The sequence below is a fragment of the Corapipo altera genome, unplaced genomic scaffold, assembly GCF_003945725.1.
Source record: "Corapipo altera isolate COAL_440 unplaced genomic scaffold, ASM394572v1 44, whole genome shotgun sequence".
Taxonomy (NCBI): Eukaryota; Metazoa; Chordata; class Aves; order Passeriformes; family Pipridae; genus Corapipo; species Corapipo altera.
In genome coordinates this window covers 18,379,056-18,400,998 of record NW_020884880.1, presented here as the reverse complement: position 1 = coordinate 18,400,998, position 21,943 = coordinate 18,379,056, and the positions used below count along the sequence as shown (strand labels likewise).

The 21,943-nt window shown below is 38.1% G+C and overlaps 1 protein-coding gene across 1 annotated transcript in view; it reads left to right on the top strand.

Moving 5' to 3' along the window:
- NEK10 (NIMA related kinase 10) overlaps window positions 1-21,943 on the top strand; it is an 85,554-nt gene that overhangs the window by 698 nt on the left and 62,913 nt on the right. Inside the window, 12 exon segments of the mRNA XM_027639478.1 lie at window positions 5,435-5,549; window positions 5,868-5,926; window positions 6,780-6,912; window positions 7,433-7,521; window positions 10,033-10,127; window positions 10,756-10,797; window positions 11,130-11,208; window positions 11,600-11,700; window positions 12,214-12,291; window positions 14,434-14,503; window positions 15,590-15,711; window positions 15,890-15,992. Of these exon segments, the coding sequence (XP_027495279.1) occupies window positions 5,476-5,549; window positions 5,868-5,926; window positions 6,780-6,912; window positions 7,433-7,521; window positions 10,033-10,127; window positions 10,756-10,797; window positions 11,130-11,208; window positions 11,600-11,700; window positions 12,214-12,291; window positions 14,434-14,503; window positions 15,590-15,711; window positions 15,890-15,992 (1,045 nt within the window). The 5' untranslated portion in view covers window positions 5,435-5,475.

Below are 21,943 nucleotides of genomic sequence, written 5' to 3'. Positions count from 1 at the left end.
CACAGATTTCCATATTGATTCAGTCAATAAAATGAAAGAAATACTCTTCAAACGTTGTCTGTATGGGTTCTTCAGTACAATTTCCTAGACACAGACTGTGACTGGTGGGGATCTATTTATCTGACTGTGGTGTTCTCTGAGAACAAGAGGGGAAGACATCCAGACTTCCCTTTGTTTCCACCAGACTAGAGAGGAAAAGTACCTTTTGGTAACTTTTCATCATCTTTGATGCTTCCTTTGCCATCACTTTGACCATATTTGGAATCAGTTTCTATTTTGACAGTAATATACTGATAAATGCTCTTTTAAGGAGTGAATTTTCATCTGACCTTCATCTGACCCAGTTTATGGTATTAGATACATTCCTGTCTAGCAACAACATCAAAAGTTTTACTAAAGCCAAGATATAACGTATCTACTGTTTCTTTATCCACCTTAAGCCAATTATCTTGTGTATGATTAGATAGTGGAACTCAGCCACTGGAGCGATTAAGGAAGGAGTTCAAGGGTAAATCCATCAACTAGTTGGCTTACAAACTGTCCATATCCAGTAGTTATTGCCAATAAAGATTATAAAGAATGTGAGATATCTTCTTTTTGAAGAGAATGTTACACTGTAGTTGTTGTTGGTAGATATATCCTCCAACATGTCTTTGTGTTTTTGTTTATTTTGGGGTTTCTTTTCACCTTCTGAAGCTTATGTGTTTAAGTCATCTGAGATGGATACTGGATTGGGCCACAGATCAAGTCTGGGATAATTCCTTTGTCTCCTGTTTCTCATCATGTGGATTCTTTCATTTCTGACAGGATTCTTTGAGCATTTCTTGTCCTATCCTGCATTCCAGTGCTATCAGAATGCATCTCTCTTCCTATGTAATTAAATGAACATAACTAATTACATGTAATTATCCCCAGTTAAAATGAATTAATTAATATTGCTCTCATTGTTTTAAATGGAATGAAATAAGACTGTAAAGACATTTTCCTTTTAATGTGTTTCTGCTCTTTTAAAGAGTTGTCTGATCCCATTTTTTTTCTGGCACAACCTAAGTGAGTGTTGTTTGGTTTGTTTCTTACACATTACTCATGGCTGGCTTAATAGCAGGCGGATAGTTATGAGGATAGTGAATAGCCTGGCTTCATGGAAATTTCTACTGGCATGAGTAAAGAAGAAACAGAGGGGTGGGAACTTATCCAGCAACTTCAAGAAAGTCAAATAAGTGTGAGAATAGTTAAGGAATATTTAATGTCTGTTTTCTCTCAGGTTTTTGGCTGACAGAAGGAAAAGAGGGGGTTATTTCCTTTTGTCTACCCCTCACTCAGGGTGTGGTGCTAATATACCTACCTGATTTAATGACTGAGGAAAGAGACTTTCTGCTCTTCTCTCGATTTACACCCGTGCCTTCCTGCCATTCAGCAGAGATACTCATCAGGCTACTGTAACAGTGAATTAAAATGGTAGAAGAGTTACTATACTTGAAGGGAAGCATATTGTTCCCTTTCTCTAAATTGGCTCAGGTTGGGTCACATCAGCTGAAGAAGAGGACAGTGGCTGAGGCTGGGAAGGGAAGGAAAGGGGAAAGCTATTTTCATCAGCAGGTGGCTGTTAATGAATCGGTTTAATCTCTGTAGTAAAGCTGAAGGGCACAGCACTTTAAGCTGCATGGATAAATGCTCCTTTCTGGATGTTGTCCCTGCCCTTGTACAGCAGAAGTACTTGGGGACAAGCTGCAAGGTAATAGGGGTTAAAATAGGAGAGTTTATTCATAACCTGAATCAGGTTTCCCGGTCCAGTGAGCTGTGCATCTATGGTGATGCTCTGCTGACAGACCAGAGAGGTCTGTCTCTATGAAGTAGAGAGGTAACACCAGGGTGAGTTCTCAGGGCTGGGTGAGGGCTCTATCCTTGAGTGAACTACATCCCTTCATTTTCAGGCAGCAGTGCAGGGAATTTGGCTTGATGTTTGTGAGGTTCAATTTTGTATAGAGACTTTTGGATCTGTAATGGCAATGGACCTTAAAAATATTAGTCAGCTGTTCCTCTGTTTCATCTTTACCAAGGTACAGTAAACAGCAAAAGCAGTGGACTGGCAGCCCTAAAGCAAGGTTGATCTCCAGCTGCAAAATGTAAATAATCACAGACTTAACAATTTTGGATTAAATCCTAGACATACTCGGAATCCTGCTGTTTGTGGTCTAGAGATTTAACCCAAGGATTACTTTTTTTCATGGGATGCTGAAAATTTTAAAGATTTAACTCTGTTTGCTCATGGACAAGTTGTTTGTGTGTGGTTTTGTTTGGTAGTTCTTTAATTGGTTGAAATCTGTTCTTTGTGAAAACATACTTGTGATCAAGTTGACAGTTTGTGAGTTTCACGCTTTTTCCTACTGTACAAATGTGAGGTGCTTGTTGCATCGTGTCATGCCTCAATAATGTCCCAAATAGACTGGTGTACTGGGGAGATGATATAAGAACATCATTAAAACAATACATGGAAATTCTTACTCACTCTTAACCATGTTTAACAGTGGACGTGTCTTCTCTTACCTTTTAATGCTCTTGAAGCAGAGGAAATAAATGCTTCGAGCTAACTGCATTTGGTTAAATCTGAACTCAAGAATTTTGTCTACTGACTGTTAGAACAGATCCTGTTTATATTCATTCCTTGGTAATAACTGGTGCCACAGAAGTGTTCTGAGGTGTTTTTTAATAACCTTGTTGAGTAGATGCATGGGAGAGAGAGAGATATTTCTTGTGGATCCAGATCAATCGTTCTCTACGTGGGGACTAGTGGTAGGATAAAGGCTTGTTCAGAAGACTAGAAATGAATGAACTGGGCTTACAGGCCGCTTCCCAGAGTGATTTAATACAGTGCATGAGTTCATACTGTCAGCAGTTGCAGTTTGGGTACTTCTGCGATACAAAATTGTATAGTTGGAAAAAATATGTTCATTTGGGAAAGAGCAGCTTCTGGTAGTTTACAATGCTTTTGTTCCTAACTGGTTTTCTTCTTCTTCTTTTCAATGCTTTTGTTCCTGACTGGTTTTCTTCTTCTTCTTTTCAATGCTTTTGTTCCTGACTGGTTTTCTTCTTTACCTTTATGAGGAAGAGGGATAAAAATCAGTAATAGAAGAATTCTACACTGCAGGAGGCTGTCATGTTTCATATGGAAAATCATATTAAAGAGACACCAAAGGCAACATCCAAACGGTCTGTATTTAGCGAATAGTAAAATGGGTAGAAAGGATGAGACAGTAGAATTATATCCTCGTTTTTTAAATTGGAAATGCTCTACCAATGTTACAGCTGTATCCAATTCTCTAGGATAATTTTACAAACTCAGTCTGTTCCTGACCATCCTTTTTTTTTTCTTCACTCAGAGCAGGATCTGCATCAATATAATTACTTTTGTAGCAGCAAGCGATTCCCCTTGAATATACTCTTTCTGTATCTTTCTGTCTCTTTCTAGGGCTTTATAAGATTTTCAGTGAACAAATGTATGCTGTGCCAGCGACTAGCTGAGGGCTTTTGTGGGAAGTCAGACCTACATGTATGCTTGACTGCAGGAATTTAATAGATGGTAACGGCCAGTTGAGCTCTGCTTGTCTGTGGAAATAAGCTGTGTGTCCCACTGCAAGGAATGCGGACACTCTTGGTATAAGGCATTCAGCTGAGATTCAGAAGACCTAGTTCTAAACTACTGAAAATTTCTGTTATTCTTTGGCAGACTGATTGTAGATTCATAGAATGGTTTGGATTGGAAGGGACCTCAAGATCATCTAGTTCCAAGTCTACATGTCAGTAGACCTGGTTGCTCACAGTCCTGTCTGACCTGACCTTGAACACTTCCAGAGACGAGGCATCCACTACTTCTCTGGGCAACCTGTTCCAGTGCCTCCACCCTCACAGTAAAGAATTTCTTCCTAAAATCTAATCTAAACCTATTCTCTTTCAGTTTAAAGCCATCACCCTTTGTCTTATCATTACACGCCCTTGTAAAAAGTCCCTCTCCTGCTCTCTTGTACTTTAGGTACTGGAAGGCTGCTCTAATGTCTCAAGTTTTCTCACCTCCAGGCTGAACAACTCCAACTCTCTCAGCCTGTCTTCACAGAAGAAGTGCTCCAGCCCTCTGATACAAGAGCCCGGATTTGAGCTACAAGCTCATTGAAGGAGTTTTACTTTAAAAATATACAAGGCTCCAAAAGTCCACTCGTTGGATCTATTAAAAGGGCCTTCAGTCCTTTTAATACCTTGAGAGAGCACACGGGAGAAGACACTGCACACGTTTCTCAGGAGGTCAAACACACTTTTACTGGCAATCTTTAGACAATAAGGGAACTTGGCAAAAATTTAAAGGGCGACATTCAACCGAAACAGAGCATTGACTTAGTACATGCTAACTCATACAATTTAGCAAAATCCAACCCATCTGGCTTTCAGTTAATCTCCTTTCTTGATACTTGGGTAAGAGAAGAAGAAGTAAAAAAAGAGAGAGAAGAAGAGAGAATTATAGCCACCACCCCATATCCAGCATAGATCCAGCTACCAGTAGTCCAGGAGATGGCAGGGCTGTGACCATGTGATGGCCACATGGTGTTGGTTTTATCTGCTCAGGCCTCCTGTGGCCACCCACGGCAGGTGGGACTTCTGGTGTGACAGCCATTCTGGGGCTGGGTTAGAGACTCCAGGGAGTGTGGCATTGGGCAGTGCTCCAGGGCTGCCCAAGGAGGCTCGAAGGGGTGGGGTGTGGAATGGACTCCACTTCACCTTTGTGAAATTTGACCTGTCCCTTCTGCCCCTCCCCCCCACGTTTGATTTGGTCTGAGACAATAATAATATAATAATCCACTATCTCGCACTGATCATCATCATAGCCCCCCTCTGCACTCACTCCAACTGGTCCATGTCGTTCTTCTGCCAGGGGCCCCAGAGCTGGATGCAGTACCTCAGGGGGGGTTTCCCAGGAGCAGAGTAGAGGGGGAGAATCACCTCTCTTGACTTGCTGTATGCATCTCATTTATTTGTAAGATACCTCCTTTTTCTCCCCTTTGTTCAACTTGTTTATTTGGATGATAAAACTGTTATATTCTCTGTTGTCTGGGCAACAGCTTGTTTTTGACAACCTTGATGTTAGCCTGTAAGCACTGCTGTGACATAAATAGCCAATCCATGGTGAGAAATGATGGTAATAAGATGAAAGAAGAGGAAAAATCCTAATAAAAATACATGCAATAGCAAGACAGCCAGTATTATCTACCCATGTGTTAATATCTGGAATTCTGAAGGATATCCTGATATAATGCCCAAGGTTTCATGCTGAGAAAATGGTAAAGCTTGGGGTTTTTTCGTAAAGTTCTGTCAGTTGGTTCTGTAAGTAAACATGTGTTCCTTTTGCTGTGATGATATAATTCTTTGTATCTACTTTATTTTTAAGGAAATGACTTTTTAGCCACATAACGATAATTGTGATACACAATGCCTGATCAGGACAAAAAGTTGAGTAGCACAGAAAAAGCAACAGACAAAAAACCTCATGGGATCTCTATGAGGTATAGTATCTGACGTTTTACTTTGAACTTCAGCAGGACTCGCGTGGAATTTGCACTGGCTGCCAAAGCAGAATGCTTTAATTTGAAATGCAATGTAAACATGACAACTGTTACTCTGGTCACAAAGTTTATTTACACCTTTGTTGATTTAAGTCATTCTGGAGAATTTGTAAATTCACAAAATGGGGACGCTAGGCAACACCAGAAAACTTTATTTTCTGCCAGTAGCATTGTTGCTTGTTGACCTTCTTTACTCTTATGGAAATACTTTTATGTAACTATTAGCACATGTCTTTATGCTATCGTGTTTTTTCCTAGGGATTATTCTGATCTGAAAAAACTTCAGTCTCTCTTGAATGTTCAGTCAAGGAACCAACAGATATTTTTCAATAACTGTTATTAAACATGCTTTAGAATTCTAATTAATGGTGATTACGGTTTGTGGCATATACTTAGAACATCGTGTTCTATTATGATTAAACTTTTTTTTTCCAGTGTTAGACCTACTGTGTGGGACAAATCCCATTTAGAACGGGTAAAAGAAAGAAACTGCTCCTCTTCCCATCTTACAACACCATATCTTTTTTATTCTAATGGGAAAAAATGGCTTTGTTTTGTATCTTGAGCAGGTTTTATGCAGCTGTTGTTGCATATAGTCAAGTAGTCTAACAGATTTGTTCTCCTCCGTGCCCTTGCCACAATGTCACAAGAAGGTAGTCTTAGAGATGTGTATGTTACAACAAAGGGGAGAGTGTTAAAGAATATAAAATAAGATCAGCATTTTAACCATAAACAGTTTGTCTTTGGAGAATAACACTTCAGCTAAAAATATTCAAAGCATAAATATCAATGCATGAAACTTAGAGAACACAGTAAAGTCTCCTTAATCTCAACCTAAAATAAATGTGAAAGCTGTGCAATTGTAGAATTGGAACAGGTAAGGAGCATAGATAATGAGTGTGTGTTGCATATTTTGTTGAGTTTTGCTGTTATAAATTTTAAAAGACACCATTCTTCACATTTTGTTTATGTACTTGTTTTCCGGTCTGGCTTTGCATCAGTTTTCTGCCACCTCAGTTTTGTTTTGCAGGGGTTGTGCGTATTTTATGATGGGAAGTTATAGGTCTGAAGTTCAAGTCAGAACTTGAGAAAAGGTACTTTTGCTTGATAATATTCTCATAAAACTTAAAATGCAGTGTTTGCCTAATGATGACTATCCCTTTCCTCCTTAGCTTCCAGCTATACATTTTGAAAGTGTTCAATCCAGTGTGACAAGAGCTTGTCAAAATGTGAAAAGCAAGGCACAAGAACCCAGTGGTCAATGGGAAGAATCAACAGAAGCTGCTGAGCTTGAAAAATTTTGGTAAAAATAAAAAAAAGCTAATATGATGGCACACTTGTTTCTCCGAGTATCTTTACATTCTTGTATCTAAAGCTTATTGAGGTGTTGAAGGCATTTATATTTGTACTTATGTTTGTTACTTGTATTTTGATATTAACCCAGTATTTGAGATGCAAATGATGTATTTTTAACTTTCTAAACCTAACTGTGAATGTTTCTGCCTTTGTAAGTTTCAAACACTTACTCCCACTCAACAGAGTATACTGTTGAGAGTTAATATACTCATTTTAAATAGTGATAATTTCTTTATTTGGAAAACTTATACCATTAGAATAGTCCCAAAGTATGCATGAGAAAGACTGTTCTTCCATACTGTTAACGTCTGGCAATCTGAAATTGTGTTATTCCATGTTAACTGCTTATATGGCATTTCTTATTTTTACTTGCTAAAGTTATTTTTTGGCAATCTAAAATTATCTTGTGACAAGTTAATTTGCAATTCAGCATTTTCCTTTTTTTTTTTTTTTTTTAATCTCATTAGTGTGACCTACAAGAATGAGAGAAATTTTAGCAAACATCCCAAACACAGGCTGTTTCAAGATATCTTTATGGCTTTAGTCAAGAACAGACCCACAGGTCAGAATATCGAACACATTCATATCCGAGAAAGAGGTCCACTCTTTCTTGCCTTAAGCAAAGAATGAAGATGCATGGATAATGTTGTTTCAACAATGTATATGGCATATATGTTTCAACAATACAACTCTGTGTGGAAACCACCTGCTGCACATCTCTTCATAATCTCAGTTTTAAACAACTACTTCTGTATTGGTTTTGGGGAGCAAATGCTCAGGTTAGTGGGACAGAGTAAAGAAGAACTGAGTATATGATAAAACTTGGATGACCAAAATTCTAACAACTGCTATGTTTCCTTGATCATTTATCCATATCTAGTATCTGGAATCTACAATCTGCTTTCCTAATTTATTTTACTGATTTTATTTGGATTTTATGAACTGCTTACCTTTATAGACAGGTTAGTGGCTTTCATAAAATTCAGATGAGTTTCTGCCACTTGTTCATATTTATTTGTACTTGTGTGTATTATAGAATTAGAAAGGGAAATCCCTTTCTTATGCTACTCTCATTTAAGTAAGGAAAAAGTGCAAGACCTTAAAAAAGTAGTGGGGGCAGATAAAGATATTTTCTGTGAAAAAAAAATTTTTTTCAGGATTTCTTTTACTCTACTCCACTGCAGTGTGTTGTATTTTTATTTTTTAAAGCCCAAATATATTTTCCAACAAAAACTTTAAATGGTACAGAAGCTTAAAGGAGGAATCCTAGAGCAATTGAAAGTATTAATGTGTAACTGCTAGAATTTACAGAACTTAAAAAAAATCGCATAGCTTGCTTGGACCTTTATTCAAAACTAGCTGGGGAACTAGGGATCTCATCATTGATTATATAAGTGCCAGTGAATTTAATGCTGATTATTTAAGTGATTTATAAATCCAGTACCTCTTTTTTGCACGTGAACTCAGAACTCACCAGTGGGAGGTCAGTGTCTCAGCTTCATTTACCGGAAAATCTAAGAGTAGCTTACACTGTGAATTTCCAAGTTCTGTTTTTACATTGTGGCATGCTTGGCTTATATTTTGGTTTTCTTTGGTGATCCTTATTGTTAATAACGATATAGCAAAATCAGCCTCTTTTATGAAAAATGAAAGCACCCAGGTAAGATTAATGAGACAAGCATATATTAGTAGGTATGTAAAACCCATATGTCTTCTCTTTGGAACTACTTCCATTTCTTTGTGTCAGAGCCGTAGACTGTCACCTTGATTTGCATTACATGCTTTGGCTGGCATAACAATGTTGTTTGGGTGCAAGAAAAAATCACCCCTCCTTACTGGCATCACTGTGTGTGCAGAAGTCCTGGTTGCAGGTAGTTCTGTTGACAAGAAGGCTGTGATCAGCTTAGCTTAAGTAGTTTGGATAAGGTGCATAACTAAGGTTGAAAAAATCCTGCTGGTGTAAGGTGGATATACACTGGCATATCTAGTAGTGTGTGTTGTAAATGTCACCATAGTAGAAGAGGCTCTCAGATGTTAACCAGGCTCAGAGAATGACTGTCCACCATGGCAATATCTTCAGGTCACTTTAAAACCTGGCCTGCAAATTTTGCACACAGCTATATGGTTGCTGTTTTTATTCCATGAAAGTTTTGTGCTGTTCTGAAGATGCCAATTATGGAATCATAATGAAAAATAGTATTTCTTGAGGCAGAATATTGGCAGAGGGGCTGAGATTTTGTTAGCATCTATTTGTAAAACATTTATTTTTATCAAAGTATTTTTAGCTATTGGCATAATTCCTAACTGCTAATGATAAAATAGGAAGAGAACTGACATGTCCTATAAACTTCTTCTGTTTCTTGGAAATTTATCCAAACAAATTCTATCCTCTCAGTTAAAACAACAACAAAAACACACAGCAAAGATGTCTAATTTTAGGTTTATTTTAAATAGTAAGATGGGGTTATATACCTTCAACAGCCAATGGAAACTGTGATTCTGTTACTGGTATTTTATGCAGGATTACTGCCCCTGGGTACTTTCTGCAAATCTGCAAATTTGATTGTGTTTTCTGCCAAGCCTTGTGCTGGAGAACTGTATGGAGGAATATAAAGGGGGAAGTTCTATGTGGAAATGCAATCCTATTTCAAGAACATGTGAGCTATAGCTATTTTTAGTTCTATAGCATACATATTTTTACATAAGTGTATTTTGTACACTGAAGTTTGCTGTGTGGTTTCTCTCTTATTTCTGCCTTTTTGGGCCTTGATCCAAACACTTAAAGTATCTTTATATCAAAACACACTCAAGTTGTTCTTAGAGATAAGCATGTACTTTCCTGCATCAGTTCAGTGATAGTAAGTGATGACTGGCAATGCTCATATAATGAAATAAATTTATTTATAGCTGCTACTAGGTTTGAATATAAACAGTATTAAAGTTCTATGGTATGGTATGTTGAACAGTTGTTGTAGCTCACTAATCTTCTAGTCCATTGATTCCTGAATCAAACTGTTTTATTTGTTTAAACACTATTTTATTGAATTTGGTTAATGTTTTGAATATTTCTTTTACAGGGAGTGGGTTACTCAAGCTCCATCCACCCATTTTCTTAGAGTATTGATCTGCCTGAGATTATTAATAAGGGATCCATGCTGTCAGGTCAGTATGTCAAAATATTGTTTCTTGCTTGGATAGGAGAACGCATATAAGCACCATGCATATAAGCTGTGTTGATGCTTGTGTATAAAGACATTTGTTCTTATGAATGCATACTTATTATATGTATATGCCTATATTTCTGTATGTCAAGATGTGATTTGCAAACAAACAGATTCCAAGAGTGATTTTGCACTGTTATTGCATAACTTGCTCAATTTCTGGTATTTCTTATGCAGCATCTGTTGTTGCTAACCCTAACAAAGAAACTGTAAATCTCCCAACAGATGGATGGGTCATTCCACTGAGCCCTAGGCTCTGTACTTGACTTTATGTAAAATATGTAAAATTCCCATAATGTAGTAAGTGAAGAAAACTGAAAGCCATAGTTTTAAAACCTTTAAAATTTCACTTCTGTGTTTTTATCTACTTATTTTAAGTAATTCTTAACTCTGAAGGTGCTAAGCATTTCAAGCGTCCATTAACTTTGACCACTGGAGTCAGAATTTCTCAATAAACAAACAAAGTTTGTTTCCAGGACAAACAAAGCATTTATGTTCTAGTGTTCTCTTTTTTCTGGTGTTTTCCATATTTTGACTAATTTTTAATTTTTTTTTCCGTCTTCCTGTAGGAAATGCTTTACAGCTTGGGTGGAATTGAAAATCTAGCTCGGGTAGAATTCATCATAATACCCTTGCCCATTATGTTTGCATGTCAGTTTATTATGTTTGGAACGAAATACACTGCAAAAAGCAGTGTCCATATATTCCTGGTTTATGGAACAAAGAGAGTCCATTACTCTGCACATAAGCAGTTGGTGTGGTCTTTTTCATTAGTGTACAAAACTGTACAAAGCAACTGCCCTTATATACTACTGCATTACAGAACATTTTTTCATGAGACAGATGCACCACCTACAGGCTATTTCTGTGCATAACATTCTGGGTTTATGAAGTCTTAAAACTTTTTTTTTACTTGTATTCTTTATTTTTTCTCTACTCATAGTGTATGGAAATAGTAGCAAATAGCTGTCTTAATTACGGAGAGGAGCAGCATAATGTAGACAAGTTGGTCAACATGACATGTAAGTGTTATAGCTGATAATTTAAAATCCTACTTCTTTCTTGGTGCTAATACAACTTTGAGAGTTGCATGGGGAACAAGATGAAGGAACTCACTTGGGTTAAAAACAGAGGAAGAAGATTTGCAGCTCATTCAGTTATGTGCCGAGGAAGTCGATCTAAGTGACCTCTAAAGGTTTATACCATTTAGTGTCAAAGGACCCTTGGTTCAGGCATTTGGGAACCTTTTGCTTCTGCTGTAATTGCCTCTACCTGTCTGTCTTGTGTCCTTGCCTCAACTTACAGCCTTGGTAGCAGTCTGCAGTAATTCTGGTAGCAGATAGAATGTGCTTATGATTCAATGGCTCTATTACACCATCTAAAACCTTAGCTTAAGTCTACCTTCATGAACAGTTGAAGAAAACATGAAGAAAACTGCAACAGAGCCTCAGCAGAGCTGGCATGTATTTCCTTCAACTTTGCTAGAGAGGAGTTTTCAACAGGGAGCTTATCAAGTAATTGGGAGCAGTATTCTTAACTAAATGAACCAGTACCCATCTATCAGACCAACACTGTGGATACATTAATGGAGGACACATGGTTGTATGAAAACAGAAGCTGAAATCAGTATGATTTTCACAAAATCCTGCTGAAGGCACAGACTCCTCAGGCTATCACTTTTGGTGTTTCTCCAATTTGTATTTATTGAGACTGGATTTTTTGTTCCTGACAATTCAGAATATTCACATGGTGACAGATCTGTTGCTGCAATTTCTTTCACCTCCAGAGATGGAAGCATTGCTTCATTATCCGTTCAAAAGCTCTCTTTGCAGTATCAGTTTAAATGGAACAGTGATTTAATTCTTTCGTAGATTTAAGTAATTTGAACTTATATTTTAGGTGTGCAATAGGATGTTGAGAACTTGTCTATTGGGATTAGCTTCTGATTTATCTGAAGCAACACTGATTCTTATTGGTGGTTTCTGTGCAAAGGAGCACTATTAATATTGACCTTTCTCGGTTTCTAGGCAAATGGAATATATACAGTAGCAAAGCTGATTTTACCCAACAAAGAAAGGAATGCTGAAAAAGCCAGTTTATTACACGTAACTGTAATTATTATGATTGGACATTGAAAGCCCCAAACCATTCCTGAGATTTTTTTATGAATTGAAGTTTATTTTATAGTGAAAAAAAAAGTCATACTTAAAGGGGACCCCTCATCCCCCCTCAAAACAAACCCAGGAATAACAAATGGCCCACAAACTAAAAGTTAAATTGTGCTTCAATTTCTGGTTTTGTGTTCTGATTTACTTTGTTTCTAAAGCCTTATATAGTGTAAAGGAAAGTGAATATTTTTTCTTGTGATAGTCTTTCCTCCAGTTTTTCAGGTTGCCCAGCATCAAATCTTCTCTATAGTGCCTTAATTGCCATTGAAACTTACTGTAAATTTGACACTGTACTAATATCTGTTTGTTTCTGGAGCATCCTACTGCAGCTGTTACATGACATATAGGAAAACAATCAGATGAAGTAGAAAAAATGTAAGTGTAGGATAAATACAGACCCACTAAGCATAGAATGGCTCTTGGTTTTGCATGTCATTACCCCCATAAATGTACTGGTTTGAGTCAACTTAGGCTAAAGGTTATCAGTAGTAATTAATTATCTGTTAGCTTTTCTCAGGCTCTGTGAAAATGTGGGTGTCTCTCTAAGCTATAGGAAAGTAGTGGACTGGGGTTCAGGGATAAACACAGCTGCTGCTGCTCTAGTTGCCCTTCTCTAGGCAAGTCTGAGAAAGTCCTTAGCACAGGTGGATGCAGTCAGGATCCTGCCTCTCACCTGCTCTTTGTTCTGGCATAGCCTTACCCTAACATGGTTACATAGCTACTCAACTATCTAATCAGGTAGGCATACTTGAATAGTAAGGGAAGGCATTTCCACAAAAAAAGAATTTTGTTCTAGTGTCATCTTTCTCATTGCATTTCTTCTAGATTAGAGCTGGGGAGCTGATTCAGTGCAGTAGGTGTCTTTCTACTATGACAGAGTTTTATAGTGCACTTCAGTTAAATCATCTTAAGGGTGAGATAAATAAAAGTCTTCCTAAAGGATGTATGAAACTAACATTGAGTCTAATGAACTGGAGCATATGCACACTACAGTTGCCTCACAGAATTGTAAGGAGTTTAATTAGTGCCCACTGAGATTTTTAGATTGCAGCAGAATGTGCTGGAAATAACTCACAAGAGCTACTAAGCAACTGTAGCTGGGTTAAACATGAAGCCAGTGTGAATTAATAATGGACTTCATGATCACATATGAAAGCTAAATCTGTTTTGGGTAAACATTAAGAAGTATATTTTTATGAAACCTTATTCATATTCTCCCACAGCCATCTGTATTGCCTTTGTTATTGTTACTGCTATGAAATACAGTGGCAGCTATTGAAATACCCTTTTTTAATTTCTTAGGTATTTTTCTTAGAATTTTTTGAATGCTGGTCTGGTTTCTTTACTGCTCCATTGTCTATGTTTTCAGTGATTAAATTTTCAGCTTCTTTCTGCCGTGCTACCTTAGTGATCTTACTCCATGACTATGTTTGCTCAGCCAAACTAAAGATGAGTTGCATAAAAGCATGCATATTAGCTACCTGCCAGTGGCTGTTTTAAAAATAACCTTCCTTTAGAAAAGATCATATTGGAACAAAGATACATAAATATAGAAACTGAGGTACGTAAAGATTCCTGTAAATATGATGAATTTAGGATTAAAAAGTTGAGTGTTCTCTCTTTCTCACTCTTCTTTTTTTGTCCCCTGCTAAAACTTACAGTGTTCTACACTGTATTTTTCAGAAAAAATGCAAAATGCTTTTTCTACCGCAACATTACAAACCCACTGATTACATTTACATTTTTCAGCATTGGAGAAGAGATCAGTCTCAAGTCTTGAGCTGTCTGCAAACAAAAAGAGATGACTGAGATTTAGGTGTTCCTCAGCATGTGCTATTGTCACCAACTGTTTTTTTTGAAACATTTTTTTCCCCTAAATATTCCAGCATACTTTTAAAATACAGGAGGAACTTAAAATATTTTTATTCCCTTTGTTATCAGGTAAATAAGATAATCTATCTAGTCATTTAAATACCAAGTATACCAATGTGTAAAGTCGAGGGGAATCCTTGTTGTTTATCAATGGCTTTTCCACTTCTGTATAAATTTCTTATTAATTTAGTACTTTTTCTGTTGTAGTGTTATGCTTTCAGAGCCCTGAGATTTCTCTTCAGTATGGAAAGATATCGGCATGTTTTCAAAAGGTATGGTAACCAAGTGTTTTGTGAAACTCCTTTAGGATAGTTTTCAAAAGTCCAATCAGAAAGACCTATTTTTTAAATGTAATTTATTATCAACAGGAGGAAATAGTAATGGGCAATTTCTGTCCTGTCCACAGCTACACATAGCCAACCCTGCACTGCATCAGTGTGAGTCTACAAGATTTAGATATTCAATGTGGGGACTTGGGTGCATGCCAGACAACCTGGCTCTGCATGAGCTCCTTCTCCCTCTGTGGATCAACGTTTTAAATATGTTGAGAACAGATTCAATACTGCTGGAGATAAAACATACTTCTACCCTGAAGATTAGCAGATGCAAGTTGCAGCCCTCAATAGTAGCAATTAACTGGGGGCAGTAAAATTTTTTCTCTGAGCCCTCAATTCCTTCACATGGGAATGACTTTGCATCAAGCTGTTTTACTTAGGAGTGTTGTTGAAAGGTTTCGATCAATAAGGACAAAATGTTTTTCATCAATTACCCATTTTTACTACTAAGAGGACAGTTTCACCAGGTCAGCTGCAAAGGCCATGTGCAATATATACAGCTTGTCAGGAGGCAAATTTGAGCAATAATCTTTCTTCAAGAACTGCTACAGTTCAGACAGGCTTATATTCCTTTAAAATTGGAAAAATGGTGAGAAATTATATTTTTTTATCTATCAGTGAAACCAGATGCAATGTAAACATATGGCAAGCATCATTCTTCTTCTAAAAAGATCCAAAGTTTAGAATTGAAATGCTAAATAGGGAGAAAAGCTATAGTGAGTCGTAGGATGAAAGATACAGATTGCCCAGCCTCATTCTCTTAATTTTCTTTTATAAAGAGTTATCTACATACACATGCCCCCTGAGTGATTATCAGACAGTGATTTCCTTATAGTTGCTGTGACATAAATTGAGGAAAAAATGAAATACCAGGGAGTAGAGCCATGATTAAAATGTATTTGTCCGTACAAATTAAATTTTTAAAAAGTAAAAAATAACAGCTTCTAAAATATAACTTTACCTCAAATACTCTATTTTCAAATGCCTTCTGTATAAATATAATGTTCTATTAATTTTCTTTTATGTAGATGACAGATTGTACATAGTCATGGAGCTCATAGAGGGGGTGCCATTGGGAGAACACTTTCACTCTTTGAAGGAAAAACAACAACAGTTTACAGAAGACAGAATATGGCATATATTTATCCAAGTAAGGACCTCCATTCCTTTTTCCAGAACTTTCCTGCATGTAATTGGTAGCACCATTTTTTTAGGCTAATAAATGACAAACTAATACTTATTCTATCAGATGCTAATATCAGCTGTGAATTTAATTTTATATGCCTTTATTAAGAATCTTTGTAAGGTCCTTTCTGTTTGTTTTTAAGCTTTGTCTAGCTCTTCGTTATTTGCATAAAGAGGAGAGGATTGTTCATCGAGATCTCACTCCAAACAATGTCATGTTAGGGGATAAAGACAAAGTTACAATTAGTAAGTAGAACTGCTTTTCTCTAAGACAGTTTCTCATGATGTACCTGAGAAGCATTTCTTTACTGAAACTCTCAGAAGGTCTCGGTTTCCTGGGCCATTGGTCACCATACTTGGAAGCTAGTAAATTATTGCCTTGTGATCCTATAGTATCCAATGGTATGGGTTGAAAGGGGTCTTAAAGATAATCTATTTTCAATCCCCCTTGCTGTAGGCAGGGACACCTTCCACTAGACCAGGTTGCTCAGAGCTCCATCCAACCTGACCTTAAAATCTTCCAGGGATGGAGCATCCATAACTTCTCTGGGCAACCTGTTCCAATGCCTCAGTGCCTTCACAGTAAAGAAGTTTTTCTAATATGTGATCTAAACCTATTCTCTTTCAGTTTGAAACCATTCCTCCTTGTCCTGTCACTACATCTTCTTGTAAAAAGTTCCTCTCCAGCCCTAATTGTATAGACTGGGAATGAGAAGCTGGAGAGCAGTGCTGCAGAAAGGGGTCCTGGTCTATGGCAAGTTGCATATGAGTCAGCAGTGCCCTTACAGCCAGGAGGGCCAACTGTGTCCTGGGGGGCATCAGGCAAAGCATTGCCAGCTGGTTGAGGGAGGGGATTGTCCCACTCTGCTCTGCACTGGTGCAGCCTCACCTTGAATATTGTGTGCAGTTTTGGGCACCACAATATAAGAATGATACTAAGCTATTAGAGAGTGTCCAAAGGAGGGCAATAAAGGTGGAGAAGAGTCTGGAGGAGAAGTTTTATGAGGAGCAACTGAGGTCTATTCAGCCTGGAGGAGAGGAGACTGAGGGGAGACCTCATTGCAGTCTACAACTTCCTCGTAAAGAGAAGAGGAGGGACCGGTGCTGGTCTCTTTGCTCTCATGACCAGTGACAGGACACGAGGGAATGGCATGAAGCTGAGATGGAAGAGGTTTACGTTGGATATCAGGAAAAGGTTTTTCACCCAAAGGTGTTATAGGCTGCCCAGGGAAGTGGTCACAGCACGAAGCCTGTCTGAGTTCAGGAAGTGTTTGGACAAGACTCTCAGGAACATGGTGTGATTGTTGGGGTGTCCTGTGCAGAGTTGCAAGTTGGACTCTATGATTCTGATGAGTCCCTTCCAACCTAGCATATTCTGTGATTCTATAATTCTTCTAGGCTTCCTTCAGGTACTGGAAGGCCACAATTAGGTCCCCCTGAAACTCTCTCTTTTCCGAGATGAACAAACCCAATTCTCTCAGCCTTTCCTTGTAGGAGAGGTGCTCCACGCATCTAATCGTCTTGGTGGCCCTTGTCTGGACTCACTCCAACAGGTCAATTTTCTTCCTGTGCTGGGGACCTCATAGGTGTTTGCAGTACTCCAGGTGGTGTCTCACCAGAGCAGAGTAGAGGGGCAGAATCATTTCCCTCGACCTGCTGGGTGCAGCCCAGGGTAGGGTTGGCTTTCACATTGCCAGCTCATGTCTAGCCTTTCATCCACCAGCACCTCCAGGTCCTTCTTGGCAGGGCTGCTCTCGATCTGTTCATCCCACAGCCTGTATTGATTTGGGGGTTGCCCCAACTCAGGTGTGGCACCTTGCACTTGGTCTTGTTAAACTGCATGAAATTCCCATGAGCCCACTTCTCAAGCTTGTCCAAGTCCCTTTGGATGGCATCCCATTGTTCAGGTGTGTCAACCACAACACTCAGCTTGGTGTCATCTGCAAATTTGGTAAGGGTGCACTCAATCCCTTCGTCTTTGTTATTAATGAAGATATTACCTAAGACTGGTACGAGTATGGGCACCTGAGGGACATCACTTGTCACTGATGTCCACTGGGGACTCTGAACCACTGACCACTACCATCTGGATGCAATCATCCAACTACTTTTTTATCCATCTATCAATCCGCTCATCAAATTTATCTCTTTTCAATTTAGAGAGAAGGATGTTGTGGGGGATTGTGTCAAAGGCTTTACAGAAGTCCAGATAAATGACACGTGTAGCCCTTTCCTTGTCCACTGACATAGTGACTCCATCATAGAAGGCCACTAGGTTGTTTGGGCAGGACTTGCCCTTGGTGAAGCCTGAATCGCTTCCCTGTCCTCCATCTGCCTTAGCATAGCTTCTAGGAGGATCTGTTCCATGATCTTCCCAGGCACAGAAGTAAAATAATTGCTAATACAAATTTTGTGTTCATTGCCACCAGGTATCATCAGCCATGACTATATTTTTTTGCAGCTATATATGTCAAATATGATGGAGGAGATGATTTAGCTCTAAAAAATTAAACTGTAGCTATGCTTCAGTGCCTGTTTTTATTTACATCAGCAAGAATATTGAAATAACCAGTTTACATAGCAAGTGCTAATGAACATACGAAGTAAAACAGCTGTCAATTTTATTCTATTCCAATTCTACCATGAAGCTGCTTACTATCCTTCAGTTGTTCCCAGTGATCAGCTGCAGTGAGGTGCTATTTGTCTAAGCCTGACTAGTGAATATTCTTGATGTATGCTTCTGTAATCACCACAGTGTGGAGGCGGGAGCCTAGGCAGGTTCTAGGATAGGCTTTGAAAGCAGTATGTGTGTGAACAGTACAAAGCATGGCATAGCTTTGATCTTTGAGTGAATCAATACAACCTGGTACACACAGCAAGTCTTACAGGCAATTCAGATCCTGTAGTTTTTAAAGTTCTCAGAGAACTACGGCATGCTTTCTTACTGCTCATGACACAGAAGAAAATAAACTATTTGAATGCTGCAGAATTGTTGTGAGAAGTCTTTATGCAAAATTCAATCTCTCTTCTTTAAATCTAACCGGAAGGTGTAGGTGTATGCACACATGCACAAAACAATCAGCTATAAATATTCAGCAACTGTTGTTTCATAGTAAATATTTTTACCTGATGATGTACGTACTTAAATTCATTCATTACTAAATTGTATGTGCCAAAAGCCCTCTGATTCATAGTAATGATATAGTTTTGAAGGAAGGTGATTTAATGGAGCTTTGAGTGATGAAAATAAATATTCAGAATATTAAAGTATCATATAATTGTATTTTATATCATCATACTACCACTGAGGGGCACTCTTGTCTTAATTTAACAATTTTTCCTTATCTCTGGTTCAATCTAAATATAAAGAAGTGTAAGTGTACTTTCAAATGTAAGCTCAAAATTGACAGAAATATAAATGCTTTTTAATGGCAAAGCTTTACAGGACTTGAGGAAATTGGAAGAACTGAAACTTATTTGGACCATTTCTACAGTGATTGGTTCAAAATTATTGCAATATTTAAACAAACACTTTATTTAGTCCTACAACTAGTACCAGTGTAGTAACCATTGAATTTTTGGAGGGAACTGAAGACCTTTTATCTATTGCTTCTGAATTTTAGTGAGCCCTGTTTTATGACCGTAATGAAATTGAGAATAATTTACTTTCTTTCTGACGACAGTAAATCTCTACTCTATTGGTGCATGCTGTGGTATTGTGCCTTAGCTCGTACTGTTTATGAGTATGCCAAAGACTGGAGCATTTTGTGATCTTGATAATTATATCTTACAGTTTTTGAGGGTAAATGTACTATTCATTTGAGAATTTCAAGTGGTTCTTGATGAAAGTTTGTTCTGGCCTCAGATGTGATAGAGTTAATTTTCCTTCTAGTAGCTGGTACTGTGCTGTGTTTTGAACTTAGTATGACAATAATGTTATAACACAACGATGTTTTAGTTGTTGCTAGGTAGTGTTTACTCTAAATCAAGGACTTTTCAGTTTTCCATCCTCTGCCAGTGAGGAGGTACATGGCAAACTGGGTGGGGGAGCACAGCCAGAACAGCTGACCTGAACTAGCCAAAGGGATATTCCATACAACAGAACACCACAGCTTGTATATAAACTGAGGGGAGTTGGCTGGGAGCTGCTGATCACTGCTTTGGGACTGGCTGGGCATCAGTCAGCAGGTGGTGAGCAACTGTAGTGTGCATCACTTGTTTTTCCTGAGTTTTATTCCTTTCTCTCTCTCTCTCTCTCTCTCTCTCTCATCATCATCATCATCATCATGATGGTAATAATTATTATTATAATATTTTATTTTGTTTCTATAATTGAACTGTTCTCCTATAAACTGACCAGTTTTATGGTTTTTTTCCCCAATTCTCCTCCCCAGTGGGGAAGGTGGAGAATTGAGTGTCCGGTACTGAGTTGCTGGCTGGGATTAAACCATGACAAAGTTAATACAAAATGTCAGATGAATATGAAGCATATGCTAAAATATTAAGAAATCTCTGCATTGAATTTATCCTGTCAGCTTTTATAAAAAGAGAAGGTCTGCTCCAAGATCTACTGAAAACTGTAGTTCTGTGTTTACAAGCTGCACAGTCATCCTAAATAGAGTTAGTTCAATTTTCTGGAGTCTTTCAAATCTGAAAACTGACCCAAATATTGCCTTGATCTAACTAGAATAATATTCCTGTGGACTACCTGTAAAGCGGTGTTGTGTGACTATGTAATCAAGTTATGGCCCAAGTTATTTTGTTCCATAAAAGAAGTTTGTATATCTTATAATGCTGCTATTTTTTCTTTTCCTCAATCAGTTCTTCTGGAAATAGTAACTTTTGTTAATCTCTTGCTATGAGACTCTGCAGGCTGACGATATAACAAAGGCAGCACATTCCTCTATAACTAATGTTCTTCAAAAATGTTGTCTTTAGAGAGGCACCTTAGTTTCAGAATCTCATGGTATATTTTTATTAAAAAAAAATGAATGAAGTGAGCGAAGTGCTTCTATAGATTAAGACTTTAATTTCACAGCAGTCCCAGCAATGAATTGCTTTAAGAAAGTTCTTCAACCCACAAATAGGCATTTCGTACCATGTATGTGACAACGGAACCTCTCACATTCCAAACCCCTTGAAGATCTCTTATGCAGTTTCTACATTTATGATGGTTGAAAAGGAAAGGAGTGCATAGTGTGGGAGACACTCCCACCTTGATGTCAGAGCAGAAAACAATAAACCTGCTAAAGAATTATGCTTGTTAGTCCTGAATTCATAAAGAAAAATTCTACAGGTGGTCCGTGTAGAAAATTCCAGTAGGGAGCTATGGAGAAAGGTGGCTGAAAGCAAGAATTCATGTAGAGAACTCTGCAACTGGCCTGGCACAATGTAAGATTAAGTTCAGGGACCTTTTCTAGTGATGGTCTCTGAGCATCATGTCTATAGATCTTACTGAAAAAGGTTGCCTGAGCTAATACCTAAGTACTATGTTCAACTCTGGGGTCCTCAGCACAAGAAGGACATGGACCTGTTGGAGTAAGTCCAGATGAGGACCACAAAGAGTGTTAGAGGGGTGGAACACCTCTCCTGTGAGGAAAGGCTGAGAGAGTTGGGATTATTCAACCCAGAGAAGAAGAGGCTCTGGGGAGACCTTAGAGTACCTTCCTGTACCTAAAACCGGCTACAAGAGAGCTGGAGAGGGACTTTTAAAAAGGGCATGTAGTGATAGGACAAGGGGTGATGGCTTTAAACTGAGAGTAGGGTTAGATTAGATATGAGAAAAAAATTCCTTACTGTGGAGGTGGTGAGGCACTGGAACAGATTGCCCAAAGAAGTTGTGGATGCCTCATCCCTGGAAGTGTTCAAGACCAGGTTGGATGGGGCTTTGAGCAACCTGGTCTAGTGAAAGGTGCCCCTGCCTTTGTCAGGGGAGTTGGAACTAGATGACCTTAAGGGCCATTCCAAACCAAACCCTTTTATGATAATAATATGAAGAATTTTTGAATATTTGTAGTCACACTGTGTTTTCTTTTTCTTAAATAATGTGTGTGGTTAGATACTATTCTTATTCAGGTCTTTCTTTATTGTTTTGGTTTTGAACTAATGCAAGGTACAAATAAAAATGCTAAGCCCAGGAGGTGCTTCATTTTGATGTGAAGATTATATAACTTGCTTTGTATTTCCCAGGACATCAT